This window comes from Nothobranchius furzeri, chromosome 15 (genome assembly GCF_043380555.1).
Source record: "Nothobranchius furzeri strain GRZ-AD chromosome 15, NfurGRZ-RIMD1, whole genome shotgun sequence".
Taxonomy (NCBI): Eukaryota; Metazoa; Chordata; class Actinopteri; order Cyprinodontiformes; family Nothobranchiidae; genus Nothobranchius; species Nothobranchius furzeri.
The window spans coordinates 24,135,655-24,149,100 of NC_091755.1; the positions used below are offsets into that span (position 1 = coordinate 24,135,655).

General features: G+C 41.3%; 2 protein-coding genes across 3 annotated transcripts in view; both read right to left on the bottom strand.

The window, feature by feature from the left end:
• bgnb (biglycan b) overlaps positions 1 to 5,640 on the bottom strand; it is a 48,597-nt gene extending 42,957 nt beyond the window's left edge. The window contains exon 1 of the mRNA XM_054735937.2: positions 5,502 to 5,640. The gene's annotated coding sequence lies outside the window, so the exon portion shown is untranslated. The remainder of the gene's footprint in view (positions 1 to 5,501) is intronic.
• si:dkey-32e6.6 (extracellular matrix protein 2) lies at positions 5,547 to 13,193 on the bottom strand. 2 transcript variants are annotated; one of them, XM_054735935.2, is made up of 10 exons: positions 12,997 to 13,193; positions 12,714 to 12,853; positions 11,983 to 12,213; positions 11,686 to 11,896; positions 11,483 to 11,598; positions 10,656 to 10,788; positions 10,249 to 10,406; positions 9,966 to 10,105; positions 5,929 to 6,255; positions 5,547 to 5,847 (listed from the first exon to the last, which is right to left on the bottom strand). In XM_054735935.2, the coding sequence occupies exons 1-10, from the start codon at positions 13,097 to 13,099 to the stop codon at positions 5,676 to 5,678; spliced, it is 1,731 nt and encodes a 576-aa protein (XP_054591910.2). In that variant the 5' UTR covers positions 13,100 to 13,193; the 3' UTR covers positions 5,547 to 5,675. The 2 variants fall into 2 exon arrangements, with proteins under 2 accessions (XP_054591910.2, XP_054591909.2); XM_054735934.2 differs by having other exon boundaries at positions 12,714 to 12,856.
• Between the last annotated feature and the right edge of the window lie 253 nt (positions 13,194 to 13,446).

Genomic DNA, 13,446 nt, shown 5'->3' on the forward strand with positions numbered 1-13,446 from the left:
ATTTAAACAGATCTGGGTGTAACTTTTAGGTTAGCTATAGGATCCTTTATGGCAGAAAATATAGCAGAACCCACAGCAGCAGAAGGGTGCAGGCCAGATCAGTGCCCTGCAGGGATCATTAGCTGCAGCCAAAGTTTTGACAAAAGTTTTGTATTTGCCAATGACATTCCTCTTGTCTCTGCTTCTTCCTTGTTTTTCTTTGTAGATTCCATCTTTTGGCATGCCCGTCCCCTCTTTGCTGTGTCTGACTTGATTATGGTGTGGGTCTGTAGCTAGAGGGCTTGGCATCTAAATTAAACTAATTTAACCCAGAGTGCTCAGCTAATGTGTCTCTGGAGATTAGCGCACCCATTCAATTTGTCTTGCACAGGTGCTGCCCAGGTTTGTGTGTACACATGGACCTATAGAAGACTGACCATTAAAGGACAACTAGGCAGTTTTGGCTTGCTTTGAGCACCCCCTAGTTTCTGTTGTAGAACCAAAAGCAAAACATATCTCCTCTCTGTGCGTTCATCTTTATAACACTTTAACCTAAAAGCTTAAATGTCTCCTCAGCCTTCCATAAAGTCTACAAGAGTGGTTCATCAATAAATTAAACAAATCAGCTGAGTTCATGATCTAAAACATGCAGGAAACGTGCTGGAAGCAGACTGCAGCACCTGGTGTGTCAGGTCAATTTTTCTAAGTCCCAACAGAAGTTGCAAGTGGACTATTCTGGCCATGGGGGGGGGGGGGGGATAGGGGCTGTGTGGCCTTTCATTAATCCTATAAAGAGTCACTTTAGCGCACAATGGTTCAGGAAAATTAATTTATGAAAAAAGTTGCATCTAATAGGTAAAGGTTTATCAGATGCTCTGACCCCCGATGACTGATCTTCTCGTGTTCTTCCCACAGTCTCATATTCTGTTTATTTCTCTTCATGTTTTTTTCTGAAAGTACCAGATTTATTTTTAATTTTAACAGCCATAACACCCCCCTCAGTCCAATAACAAACACAGGAAACTGCTGTCTCTTGGTAGAACCCTCAGCACAACTAGAGGAGAAAAGCTTGACACCATTTTTCGGTCAACCACTTTACAAATGGGATCTTGCTCAAGTCCAACGGATGGGATGCAAAACATCTGCTGAGAGTTAAGAGATGTCAGCTTAACAATTTAGTTTCATCGCACACGTTGTTATGATGGATGACCTTCAAGGTGTCAACGCTGTCAGATTTGAAAATTCCCCTCTCTCCCTTTCAGGAAGGTTCAGGGATTTAAGGACGAGCTCAAGCATCCGATTGGGAGAGGTCAAAAAGAAAAAAAAAAGATGAGAGAGAGAGAACTTGTTTTAAGCTTCAGCTCAACACGTAGCGTCGAGGCAAAGCACTGTAAATGCAAATGTGCAGTTTCTTAGACAGTAATGTGCTATTTACAAAATGACTGTACAATTATGGAGACTGCACCACATGCACAGGACTAAAGCAAAGAGCTACCGTGTTATTACACGCCTGGGCTCAGAGAGTGAAATGAGTGTCTGTCTATATGAGACCATACATGTGCTGTTCTCTCATGTCATTGTTTCCATTGTCTTCGGCTCACATCCTGACAACACAATGATCTACTTTAGGTTATCACTCACTCAGGAACCTTGGGTTCTTCATCTAGAGCTTCAGAAACGCAGATCCGTGTAGAAATCGTGCACCGCGAGCCTCCTGGTTTACACTCCATCTGTAAGCTGTGACTGCTCATTTGACAGTTGAGAACAGTTCATCATCTTTTAATTCAATTAAATTCAATTCAAGTTTATTTATATAGCGCCAAATCACGACAAGGCACTTCACATAATAAAAATTCCAATTCAGGTCAGTTCATTAAGCCAATCAGAAATAATGTTTCCTATATAAGGAACCCAGCAAATTGCATCAAGTCACTGACTAGTGTCAGTGACTATACAGCAATCCTCATACCAAGCAAGCAAAAGTGACAGTGGAGAGGAAAACTCCCTTTTAACAGGAAGAAACCTCCAGAGAATCCTGGCTCAGTATAAGCAGCCATCCTCCACGACTCACTGGGGATCGAGAAGACAGAGCAGGCACACACACACACACACACGCACGGACAAGTAATGTGTCTATAGTTATATTGTGATGTCTTAGTAAATATTCTATTTGGTGAAAGATAAACTTTATTGTATTTATCCTAGTGAATCTATAATTAAACGGATAAACTAGTATTAGCACATCAAAAGTCAAGGAAACCAAAAAGTTATTATCAGGAGAGGTAGAATGTTTAAGTGGTTAACAGCAGTCTGCTAGTCGATGGCCCCCTCCATGAGGCCACCACAACTCAGCAGAATGCCATTGTCGCTTCTTCTGGGGAGAAAAACACTTACAGAGAAAATAAAGTTAACAGCTGAAATTGCACAAAATAGTACAGTTAAAGAGCAGACTGTAGAAGAAAGCAGTAGAGTGTGAGAAGTGGTCAGTGTATCCTCCAGCAGTCTAAGCCTATAGCAACGTAACTACAGAGATAACTCTGGATAATCTATTCTATTTAGATGTAGGCATGTTGGAGGCAGGGCAAGGGAGAGCCGTCTTTACCGACTGTACACTCCACCTCCCTCTACTCCCCCACTTGTCCAGATTTAGGCTAACATCAGATTTTAACCATAGGCCCTATCAAATAAAAATGTTTTAAGCCTATTCTTAAAAGTAGACAAAGTGTCTGCCTCACGGACTAAGGCTGGGAGTTGGTTCCACAGGAGAGGAGCCTGATAACTAAAAGATCTGCCTCCCATCCTAATTTTAGATATTCTTGGAACCACCAGTAGACCTGCAGTCTGAGAGCGAAGTGCTCGGTTAGGAACGTATGGAACAATCAGATTCCTAATGTATGATGGACCTTGATTATTAAGAGCTTTATATGTGAGAAGAAGGATCTTAAAATCTATTCTGAATTTAACAGGTGGCCAATGTAGGGAAGCTAAGACAGGAGAGATATGATCTCTCCTTTTAATTCTCATCAGAACTCTAGCTGCAGCATTTTGGACAAGCTGAAGACTTTTAACTATACACTAGGGTGCTGTGGACTTCCTGAGAGTAATGAATTACAGTAATCCAGTCTTGATGTAATAAATGCATGAACTAGTTTTTCAGCATCACTCCTGGAAAGTATGCTTCTAATCATAGCAATATTCCGAAGGTGGAAAAAGAAAATCCTACAAACTTGTGAAACCTGGGATTTGAATGACATGTCCTGGTCAAAGATAACACCAAGGTTCCTTGCTTTGTTTGCGGAGATTAATGTAATGCCATTAAGGTCAGGCGATTGGCTAAGCAATTTCCTTTTCTGGATTTCTGGTCCAAAGATGAGAACTTCCGTCTTGTCTTGATTTAAACACTACACAAAGTTATGTACTGTGAAATGAGCGTTGGCTTATATTCTGAAGTGGGCTCCACTGGCAGCAACGTTTACTTCCCCAAGTATTTAAATCTTATGTTACAAAAAAGTTATTTTATCACTTTTTCAGCAAAATAAGACCAAAAATGTGTTAAAGGAACGCTGCCTCACGTAAGCCCCTCCAGACCGGACCACCTTTCGTCCCGAGTCCTCCACGCTTCGAGATCGTAAGTTCTCAGAAACTCCCAAATTCAAATCCAGATCACATATTCCGGACCTAATCCCCTCTGTCTTTAGATCACCACACCTGATCCCCTTTCCGAAGAATTCAGCTGGACTTTCCGCTGCACTTTTAGTTCCACCTTTATAAATAAATTATTGTTTAAACTCTTACCTGCTTCGTTGGGCTGATTCTGTATGTCGTGGGTTAGACTCTTACCTCACAACATGACACACAAGAGTGCAAGCCTTACTATGAAGTCCAGCCTCAAAGGCATTCTACAAAAGCCGTGTGGCATGCAAACAATATATATAAACCACAAAGGCAGAAGGGTCTAATGGTCTCATATTTAAATGACCATATGTTTCTGGTGTTTTTATAGAAAACCTGATAAATAGTAAGGAGATTGCTACAGTGGTTATGCATTCACAACCTTAATAAAAGCATAATTTCTTAACAGTTTTTAGGGATACTCATTATTGGCTCTTTTATCGATATCCGACAATCCGATATTGTCTGACTCTCAATTTCCGACAATGATGTAAGCCAGTACTGATATATGCTGTGTCTCCTTCTCATAAAAAAAGAAAAACTAAAACCTTTCGGGTTACTAACATCACATATCTCATCGTGCATGCTTAAATTTTAAATATTTTCTGTGTAAAATGACACTAAAATATCTCAAAACTTTACTTCAGATCCACCAAATTTTGACATTTTGGGAGTGAGGAGAAGTAGCTGAAGAGTTTGTATAATATGTGTGTGGTGTGTAGAAGTTGGACCATTAAAAGACTGAAACCCGATACATTTTTTTGATATTGAATATTTTGGCTGATATCGGCCAAGGTTCACCAAACGTCCCTACTAATTTTCTCTTCTGTGTTTTCTTCACGGCTGTTGTTGCTCATAGCGCCTCCCGGTTGTGTCTGATGCTCTGACCTGAGTAAGGCCATCAGTATCTCCAGACAGGTGGGTCAGTGTGAGGAATGAGGAGAGGGACTGGTAGCAGCAAACCTGGACAGTGACATACAACCAGACGTGGTGTTCATGGATAAAGAGGGAAAGAGGACAAGGAATGCAGAGATGTGAGAATTAATCTTGTGAATGGGGTTAGCAAGGCACAGGAGCACAGGTGGCTTCTTTTTTCACGTGGGATTGTGATCTAGAACTCCCTCCGTCTCACTCCACACGACTCGATCTGCTGCTCTTCTCGTTTTCTCCATTTCAGCCCTGAGACCTGTTTAGAACAAAGGCTGAATTGTGTCCTAAAAACCAGCTTGTTGCGGGTTTTTTCCCTTAATTCCACTCTGCCTGGAGTTGGTACCCTTTTCCCCCGACGTGAGACAAAATACTTTAATTGGCTGCTCCGCTGCTCTAATCTCTACATACTTTCACCCCAAGTACTACACACAACCCGGCAGAGACTGACGTAATCTCTGCATGTTTAGAAGCTTTAACAGAAGGTCAGCTGGACCCTAGGTTTGCTTATGCTGAGGATCTGCTGGTGGATGTTTATGTTGCAGTTGGTCTGGTGATAGAGGACCAATGAGATGTTTATATTCCTCCTTCTCAGAGATCCTTTATGGACATTTTCTCTGTCTTTGCCTAAGATTAGTTTTCTGGGTCACACCCCAACTTTATATCCATCTGATTAAAGGCTCCTCCTGCAAGAACCTCAGAATTAAACAAAATACATGTTAATCCTTTCTCAGTTGTAAAATTCCCAAAGTATCACGTTGCTCAATGAGAAGACGGAGAAAAACCCGTGTTTTTAGCAGATCCAGGTTTCAAAGCAACGTATTGTCCTTAAATATCTCTTTCAAAAGGATTTAGTGAAATAACTATACCAGAGTCTGTAAATTACATGATTTATTGCATATTAAAATATGACAGCTTCCTACCTGCATGGAGAGGACTTGAAAAAGAGAAGGAATGCTTTCAAGTGACTGAATTAGTAAGCTAGAATATTAAGTTGTTCTCCTGCAAAACTTCTCTTGTTCTAAGATGATCATGGGGGTGCAAAGAAGACAAGAGACTTTTCAAACACTGAGCAGCTGTTTGGCTCTTGGATAAGCTCATGTGGGTGTGTCCTGCTGTGGGTGAAGGACCAGTCCATGGGCGTCAGTGACACAAGAGAATGCCTTTGGAGGAACAGCCTCCACTTTCAGAAGATTGTTTTCCAGGTGGACTGAAGCCAACATGGAGGCCAAGTTACGAGGGTGACACACTCCCCACTGCCTCACATGCCTGTAACGACACACACTCATTCAAGCATGCAAACGGCTGTTTTAAGAAGCTTTAGCACTTTAAAAGGAATTGCATCTTCACCTGATCTGATTGCTGTCCAGCCTCAGCACCTGCAGGTTCTTAAACTGCCTCACGCATCGAGGGATCTCCTGCAGGCGGTTGTTGTCCAGATGGAGCTCCTTCAGCGAGCGGTAGCTTCCAACAAAAGCAACCTGCTCCACATCCCGGGTGCTCAACGAGTTGTGGGATAGATGGAGGGACCGCAGACCGGGCCGCATGTGACGAAAGACGAAGGCAGGGATGTGATTGATGGCGTTGTGTTGGAGGGTCAGCTTAAGGAGCCCTCGTGGCAGATTTGTTGGGATGGAGCTGAGGCGGTTGTGGGAAAGGTTCAAGTCTTCAAGAGATCTGAGAAACACACACAAGCTATTTAATGGATTTTCATTATAAGGCTTTTGCAAGAAGAAAACAACCAAGAAGTCAATAAAATCATGTATTTTTAAAATAGCTATATAGCAATGAGACTTTTATGTTAGTCTGTAATGTTTTACAGGGTAAAAGCTATAATGAGAGCTCAAGTATCTTCACCACCGACCACTTGTTTTACATTTACTGGACTCCTGTGAGCCGTGCTGGGGAGCTGGGGCTGTTGGACGGGATTTGATTGGGTAAGGCTGCAGGGAATTAGTGAGGAACACTGGGAAAGCAAAATAATGGGCCACAGCCGAGTGGGGGTGCCATAAGAGAGGGTGAGAGCTTAGCCAACGATAAGCAGGATAAAAACGTTTGGTTTGAAGGAAACAGAACAAGCAGCAGAAGAAGTTCTGGGATTTTTATGGAGGAGGGGGTAAAAGGTCTCAAAAGGCTGGGGTGAGTTTACAGCTGAGGAAGAACATTTTCTGCTCATTTGGGACAAAAGGGAAGAAACTAAAAAGAACTCAACTGGCAGCAGACTGACCTGTGATGGTCAACATAACTTTAGCTCTCATCCACTAAACATGGATGATCTGTTTTAGTGTCGACGAGTCACAATCACTTCTCATTTCTGAATTGTTCTACACTAAAAGTCAAAGTTAGCAGTAGGGTCTTTTTATTTCCTTCTGCTTGTCTGACTTCAAGGAACTTGAGCACAAATAAACAACTTTGATTCATAAATGTTTATAAAAACATCAAATCATTGCAATCATAAAAGGTTTACAAGAGCAACGGTGTTTCTCAGGGGACGAGAGAGTGAGCCGATCAATTGAATTCAAAAGAAACACTTTTCTACGGTTCCCTGAAAATCTGCTTTCTGAAATAAATCAACCCTCGTTTTGTCTGTACCAGTTCAAACCAGTTTTATTCTGTTACTTTGTCTTCAAAAAAAAACTTTGCCAGGAAGCTCAGCAGCAGTCAGCCACTGCTCAGAGCTCCACATGGTATTAATGATCTTAGAGATCTCCACCCCTTCTGCACCCATACACACCAACGCTATAACATACATGTGCACATGTGTGAAAAAAAAAATTAAACCTCAGGGATTTGCACCAAAGGTATCAGCAACTATCTGAAAGTGCACATTTGTGGATGTTTGGATGAGGCAAGACTGTAAGTCAGTTTTACTTAATTTCTTACATTTATCATGTAACCATTACAATCTTTTAATTAAAAATACTCAAAAATGCTATGATGGATGGACAGTGGCAGATTAGATGTGCACTTCTGCATGCAGATGATTTATGGATGATATCTGGAATTATTTTTTGGTCTGTTTGTTATATTGGAGCTGTAGTTGTCTTCTGCAGCTGTGCCTACAGCTGTCCCATCTGCATGCTGGGAACCAACTCCTAGCATTCGTTTTCTGCCATCACAAATAAACTAAAGAAGTTGTAGCTGTAACTCTAGAGGAAACCTGTAAAATGTGAGAGGATCATTTAATTTGTTTCACTTGACAGCAGGGCGATATTTTAGAGTCACTGGAGTGTGCATTTGCAGCTATGTGTGCTATTCTGCTTGTTTTCCTGTTTATATAAGCTTATTATGAAACCAATGTGTGCTGAGTGAAAGACAAGAGGAGGTTTTGTTAGGAGTCCAAGGAGGAGACATGTCACACTGTAATACAAACATTTTTAGTGAAACTATGACCTAACTTATATTTCCAGGTAATCAGTGAATGGCTGAAAAAAGGGATAGTAATATATTCCCAGCAATAGTAATAAGTGTGCCCATTTTCTACAATGAAAATAGGATTATGTTAATAAAAGAAAGTGCTGGCATTTATTAAAACAAGTAAAAACGAATCATCCATGGAATTCTAACTAAAATTAATCATTTTGGGTGTTTGTAGATTGTCGGGGGGGTCATGTAATTTTTTGGAGGGGAAGTTATTTTGAACATGTTCTGGTTTCTCATGTGAAGTGTTGAGTCAGATTAGATTACTGGCAGCAGGGATGGAAACACTTTTGACTGAGAAAGAAGCAGATTTAAAAATGTTTACGACAAGATTTCATTGTGAACCACACAAGGTGGACACGCATGCATGCGTACGCCGTGCGTGCGTGCGTGTGTGTGTGTGTGTGTGTGTGTGTGTGTGTGTGTGTGTGTGTGTGTGTGTGTGTGTGTGTGTGTGTGTGTGTGTGTGTGTGTGTGTGTGTGTGTGTGTGTGTGTGCATGATTACATACTGCCCCTACAACTGTAAACACATCCAATAACACACTACAGTCTAATCTCGGATGTGCGTGGAACCTGCTCCCAACAGATTCCCTCTTGAGGCAGAAGTTGTAAAGATAATGAGTGATGCTCAAACACACCCATAAAAACAGCATTTCTGCAATCTAAAGATGTGTTTCTAGGTGCCAGTCAATCTAGAAATTGTTGAAAATGCAAAACGTCAAAACGTCTGCAAGAAAATCTGAAAATATCACTGAACTAATTAGGATTAACATGCATGTCATCAAAGGTTTAAATCCCACCGTGTCTTTAAATTACAGAAATATTTCACTCAAGGTTCCTTTCTTGACATATAAAAAGCAAAAATGATTGAGTAAAAATGTAATGAAGTCTGACATCTTTTTTGTATTTGCCTAATTGTGCAGTAATAAGCAAAGAGGTCAGATTCTAGCTCAGCTCCATCTAGTCCCAAACTCCTTGTAACCATCTGTGTCCTCCAGCTGCAGCTCCTGCAGGAGATAACAACAACAGACTCTATTTGTCAGAGGCTTTGACTAACTAGAACCAGTATAAATACATGTATAAATATGAAGTGGTGCATTTCTGCAGCAGTTCTTCTACATGTTTGTGTCCATGCAGGACCTCAAACTTTTGTCTTTTCAACTTTATAACTGTCAAGTCTCTTCAGCTGCATCTCTTCACTCTCATTCTCATTCTCTCTTCTGCTGTTTTCCCTAGAGCTTCTACAGTGGTTCACAAGGATCCCAGGGAGCAGAGTAAAACCCACTGGAATTCACTATATTTAAACACACACTCACACGGATGCACACACACACGCAGTTGCCCTCAAGCTCTCAATCACACGTCTGCTCCTCTGAGTACCCAAAAAGTCATCTGTCATAACTTGTGTGATGTCTGCCTGCATCTGCCTGTGTGAGGACAGGAGAAGATTAAAGACAGGTGTAATCATCAGTATTTGCTAAAGAAGACGTACAGATACCGGTAATGTGAGGTGCAGCGCAGGTTGTAGCTGAAAATAATGGCAGCTTTGGATAATGATGAACGGAGTTGTCTGTTATTACTGTTCAGATGTCAGAAAACTATTTTCATGTCAGTGAAAATGGGAAATGTTGGGTCTTACAGTAATGCACTTAAACTAATTTTGGAGCCCAAAAGTAGCCTGCCTGCCCTCTTGTGGCATGTTAAGGTACTACATATGAATGGATAGATAGATAGATAGATAGATAGATAGATAGATAGATAGATAGATAGATAGATAGATAGATAGATAGATAGATAGATAGATAGATAGATAGATAGATAGATAGATGATAGATAGATAGATAGATAGATAGATAGATAGATAGATAGATAGATAGATAGATAGATAGATAGATAGATAGATAGATAGATAGATAGATAGATAGATAGATAGATAGATAGATAGATGAATGATAGATAGATTTACTTCAAGAAGGTCCAGACACCAGTGGCGATGCCTTGTTCGTGGATACGGTTGTGACTGAGGTCCAGAACCCTCAAACGGACACAGCCCCTCAGTGGCTCCTCCGTCACCTCATTAATCTGATTCTTGTTCATTTTGAGCATCTATGAAAATACAAACATGACATGAACATTCAAACAACACTGATGTTTTACAATGTTTCGATATTTGTTTTGATGGATCTACTAACACACTGTACTTTTGCTTTCTGGGGCTTTTTTTAAAATAAAGGACAGCAAAAACACACCTGAAGAGAACGTGGAAGACCTTGTGGAAGGGAACAGAAGTGGTTGCTGTCCAGCTGCAGGTCAAGAAGCTTTCGAAGAGGTCTGAAAGCTAAAGGCGATACGCTGCCTTCGCGGAGGGTATTGTTCTCCAGATCCAACTTTAGCAGGTTTAATAGGCCTAAAAAATCACATCACAACACCAACACAGCAAAGAAAACCAGGAACTCCTTTAATAATTAGCTCCATTACTTGGGTAGGACAAGATTTTAAAGGAGGTTGTTTGGGGTTTCCACCACTAACGTTAGCTGATACAGTGGGTTGGACTGTCTGTAGGGCTAATCTTTGTTGGGACAAAGACTGAACTGATGAAAAATCATACCTAAAAGGTGATGTAACACCTTTGTCTGTTCTTACAGGAGAACAGTACCTTTAAAGGAATGGTGAGTGAGTGCACTGAGCCTGTTGCTGCCAATCTTCAGCTCCTCCAGAGACGATGGCAGAGCTGGAACCCTGGTAATGTGGTTGTCATCTAGGTTCAGTTTCTTCAAAAGCATCAGTTTCTGCATGAGGGAACAGAAATAAAATAAACCTAACAAACCAAGTGGTGCAAAGAAGCTGGAGAAAAGGCCGTGATTTTCTCTCCCAAGCTGAGATCACTGAATTACAACAGATGAAAATATTTTCCGTGGCATTTGTCAAGTTTTATTTTTGGTGAAACCGCTCTGGGAGGCTTGTCAGTGGGAGCTGCTCGGGTGGTTTATGTGTGAGGAAAAGCAGAATCCTTGCAGTCTGGCTCTTGCCAGTTAACCAGCCCTCTATCATTATGGTAAAGTAAGGAGAAAATGGAAAAAGGTTTTCTTCCAAAAATAATTTCTCTTTTGTTCTCAAAGCCGTTGGCCGCAGATGTCTCCAGGCTGGTTGCTGACTGGTAATCATGGCACGATATCAAGGTGCTGATTGGTCAGAGACTGGTTGAGATCTGAGCACTCACTCAGAGGTTTTCCTCGTAGAAAACATCTGCTGACTCCACCATAAATTGGCTCTGTGTTTGTTTAATGTCTCCAGTTTCTAATAATTGTTCATTCTTCTTTTTAAAGAGCAAACTCATCCTAACTCTAAGAATAATCATAAGACCTGAGCGCAGTCAGCTGTGGTTGTAACTGAAATTCACAAAACTCCAACTGCTAACAGATCACTCCAGAGCTCGGACATCACATGAAAGATCTGATGAAAATTACGAGCTGTGAAACTTACGACCAGAGGGCTTTGGCTGAAAGACTCATCATCCAGTTTGTTGTGGCTCAGGTCCAGAGTGTGCAGGACTGGAAGGCCCGAGAAGGTCTGTGGGGTGATGATTCTGATGTTGTTGTCTTTGAAGACAAATCACAGAAGGAGTGTGTAAAACAGGAACGTGAACGCAGGGGTGGAGAGTTTAAAGGGAAAGTAACGGTGCACACCTGCCAGGTCCAGCTTTGTGACCTCCAGGTTCTGGAAGACAGGCAGGTGAGTCACGCCCACGCCTCTGCAGTGGATCTCTCTGTCGGCGGTCCGACAGTCAGAAAGAGGATCTGTAATGCTAGAATGTGTTTCTGTTTGATTGCTGGGAAGTGGAGTTGCTTCCTCTTCTTCCCCCTCCTGTTCTTCTTCCTCCTCTTCTTCCTCCTCCTCCTAGTGCATTAAAACACACAATTTCATCACATAATCGTAACAATACTAAAAACTTATGGAATTAAATTTTCACAAAAAAATGAAACCTCTTCTTCATCACTATCATCATCATCATCATCATCTTCATCTGAGTCTTCTTCTTCCTCTTCCTCTTCATCGCCCTCTTCTTCTTCTACTTGTTCTTCTTGTGTTTTCTCGTGATCCGTGGCATTTTGCTCTTCTGTCTGAGGTTCCTGCAGTTCAGCCAAAAGGCGGCTGTTCTCCAGCTCTCCTGTGTCATGATTTCTCCAGCCCACTAGAGGGCGCCCTAACTCTGCCTACAATAAGTAGCAGAAAACAGGATTCATTCAGGAAGGTGATGAATTTAATTTAAAAAGCAAGTCACCCCCAAATCAACTTTTTTTGCTGATAAACTATATAAACGAGTGTCTAATTGTGCTACAGACACGTGTAGTCAATAATTTGGCACTTCAGTGCATCTTAGTTAAAATTTAAATATTCTGCCTGAAACTGTCAGTGTTGTGCCGTTGTCAGGTAAAAACTATGCACTGTATTTGAATTTAAATCTACCACCGCTATAGGCTAAGAGGTATGCTATGATGTTAACTGGTACATTATGATGTCACAATGCTTTTGTGAGCCTGTGTGTGTGAGTTTGTTAGCGGCTCCGCCCTCTCGATCTGCTAGGCAACAGCATTTGTTCCATTTTTCAAACATGAAGTGGGAGTGAAGTAAGTTTCTAGTAGGGGGTGACTTGCTCTTTAAATTTTAATATGTGTATGCACACATTAAATTTTTGTGATTTGTCTGTTCTTACTAGAGCCTCTTCTGCTGCATGCTCCCTCTGGCCCCAGACACTCCTCCTCCACCTCCTACCACTCTCCTGCTCTTGGAAACCAGCTCCTCTCTGCTCCATCTCTTTTTGCCTCTCCATTTGCCATTGCACTTCTCTTCTTTCTTCTTAATGTGAAACAAATAAAACAGATTTGTGATCTATTTGTTCTGCAGTATAAACCAAATAATTATGAAATTATTCATTAAAAACTATTACTGAATTAAAACAATTAGCACCAAAAAGCACAAAATCTTTCTGAGCTTACCAGTTCCACCTGCTCCATTAGAAGAAATCGTGTCCAGGCTCTGCCATGATAAAACTGAGCCACTCAGATTAACAATGAGTATCCAGATGTTGGACATTTGCATTTTTGAATGTTTGCTCACTGGAAAGTATTTCAGTTCAGGAGAGAAGTAAAAAAAAAACTTTCTTCACAAGTTCAGATTTGAGGATGAAAGGAAGAAAATCCACATAACACAGAACCCTTTGGGTAGCTGTTGGTTTAAGATCGCCTGGAAATCCTCTGGATTCAGAATGAAGCTGGAGCGATGGCTGAATAAGGAGCGGGTTTGTGGATGGAGGGAATATCTGGGAGGTGGACAGGTCGAAAAAATAAACTCTCACTCTACTATAAAGGGCATCCGATCATCCTGCCATGAGGAAAACAGACACACCCAGCTCCTCCTTGTCTCCTCACCATGTCATGACTGTCTGC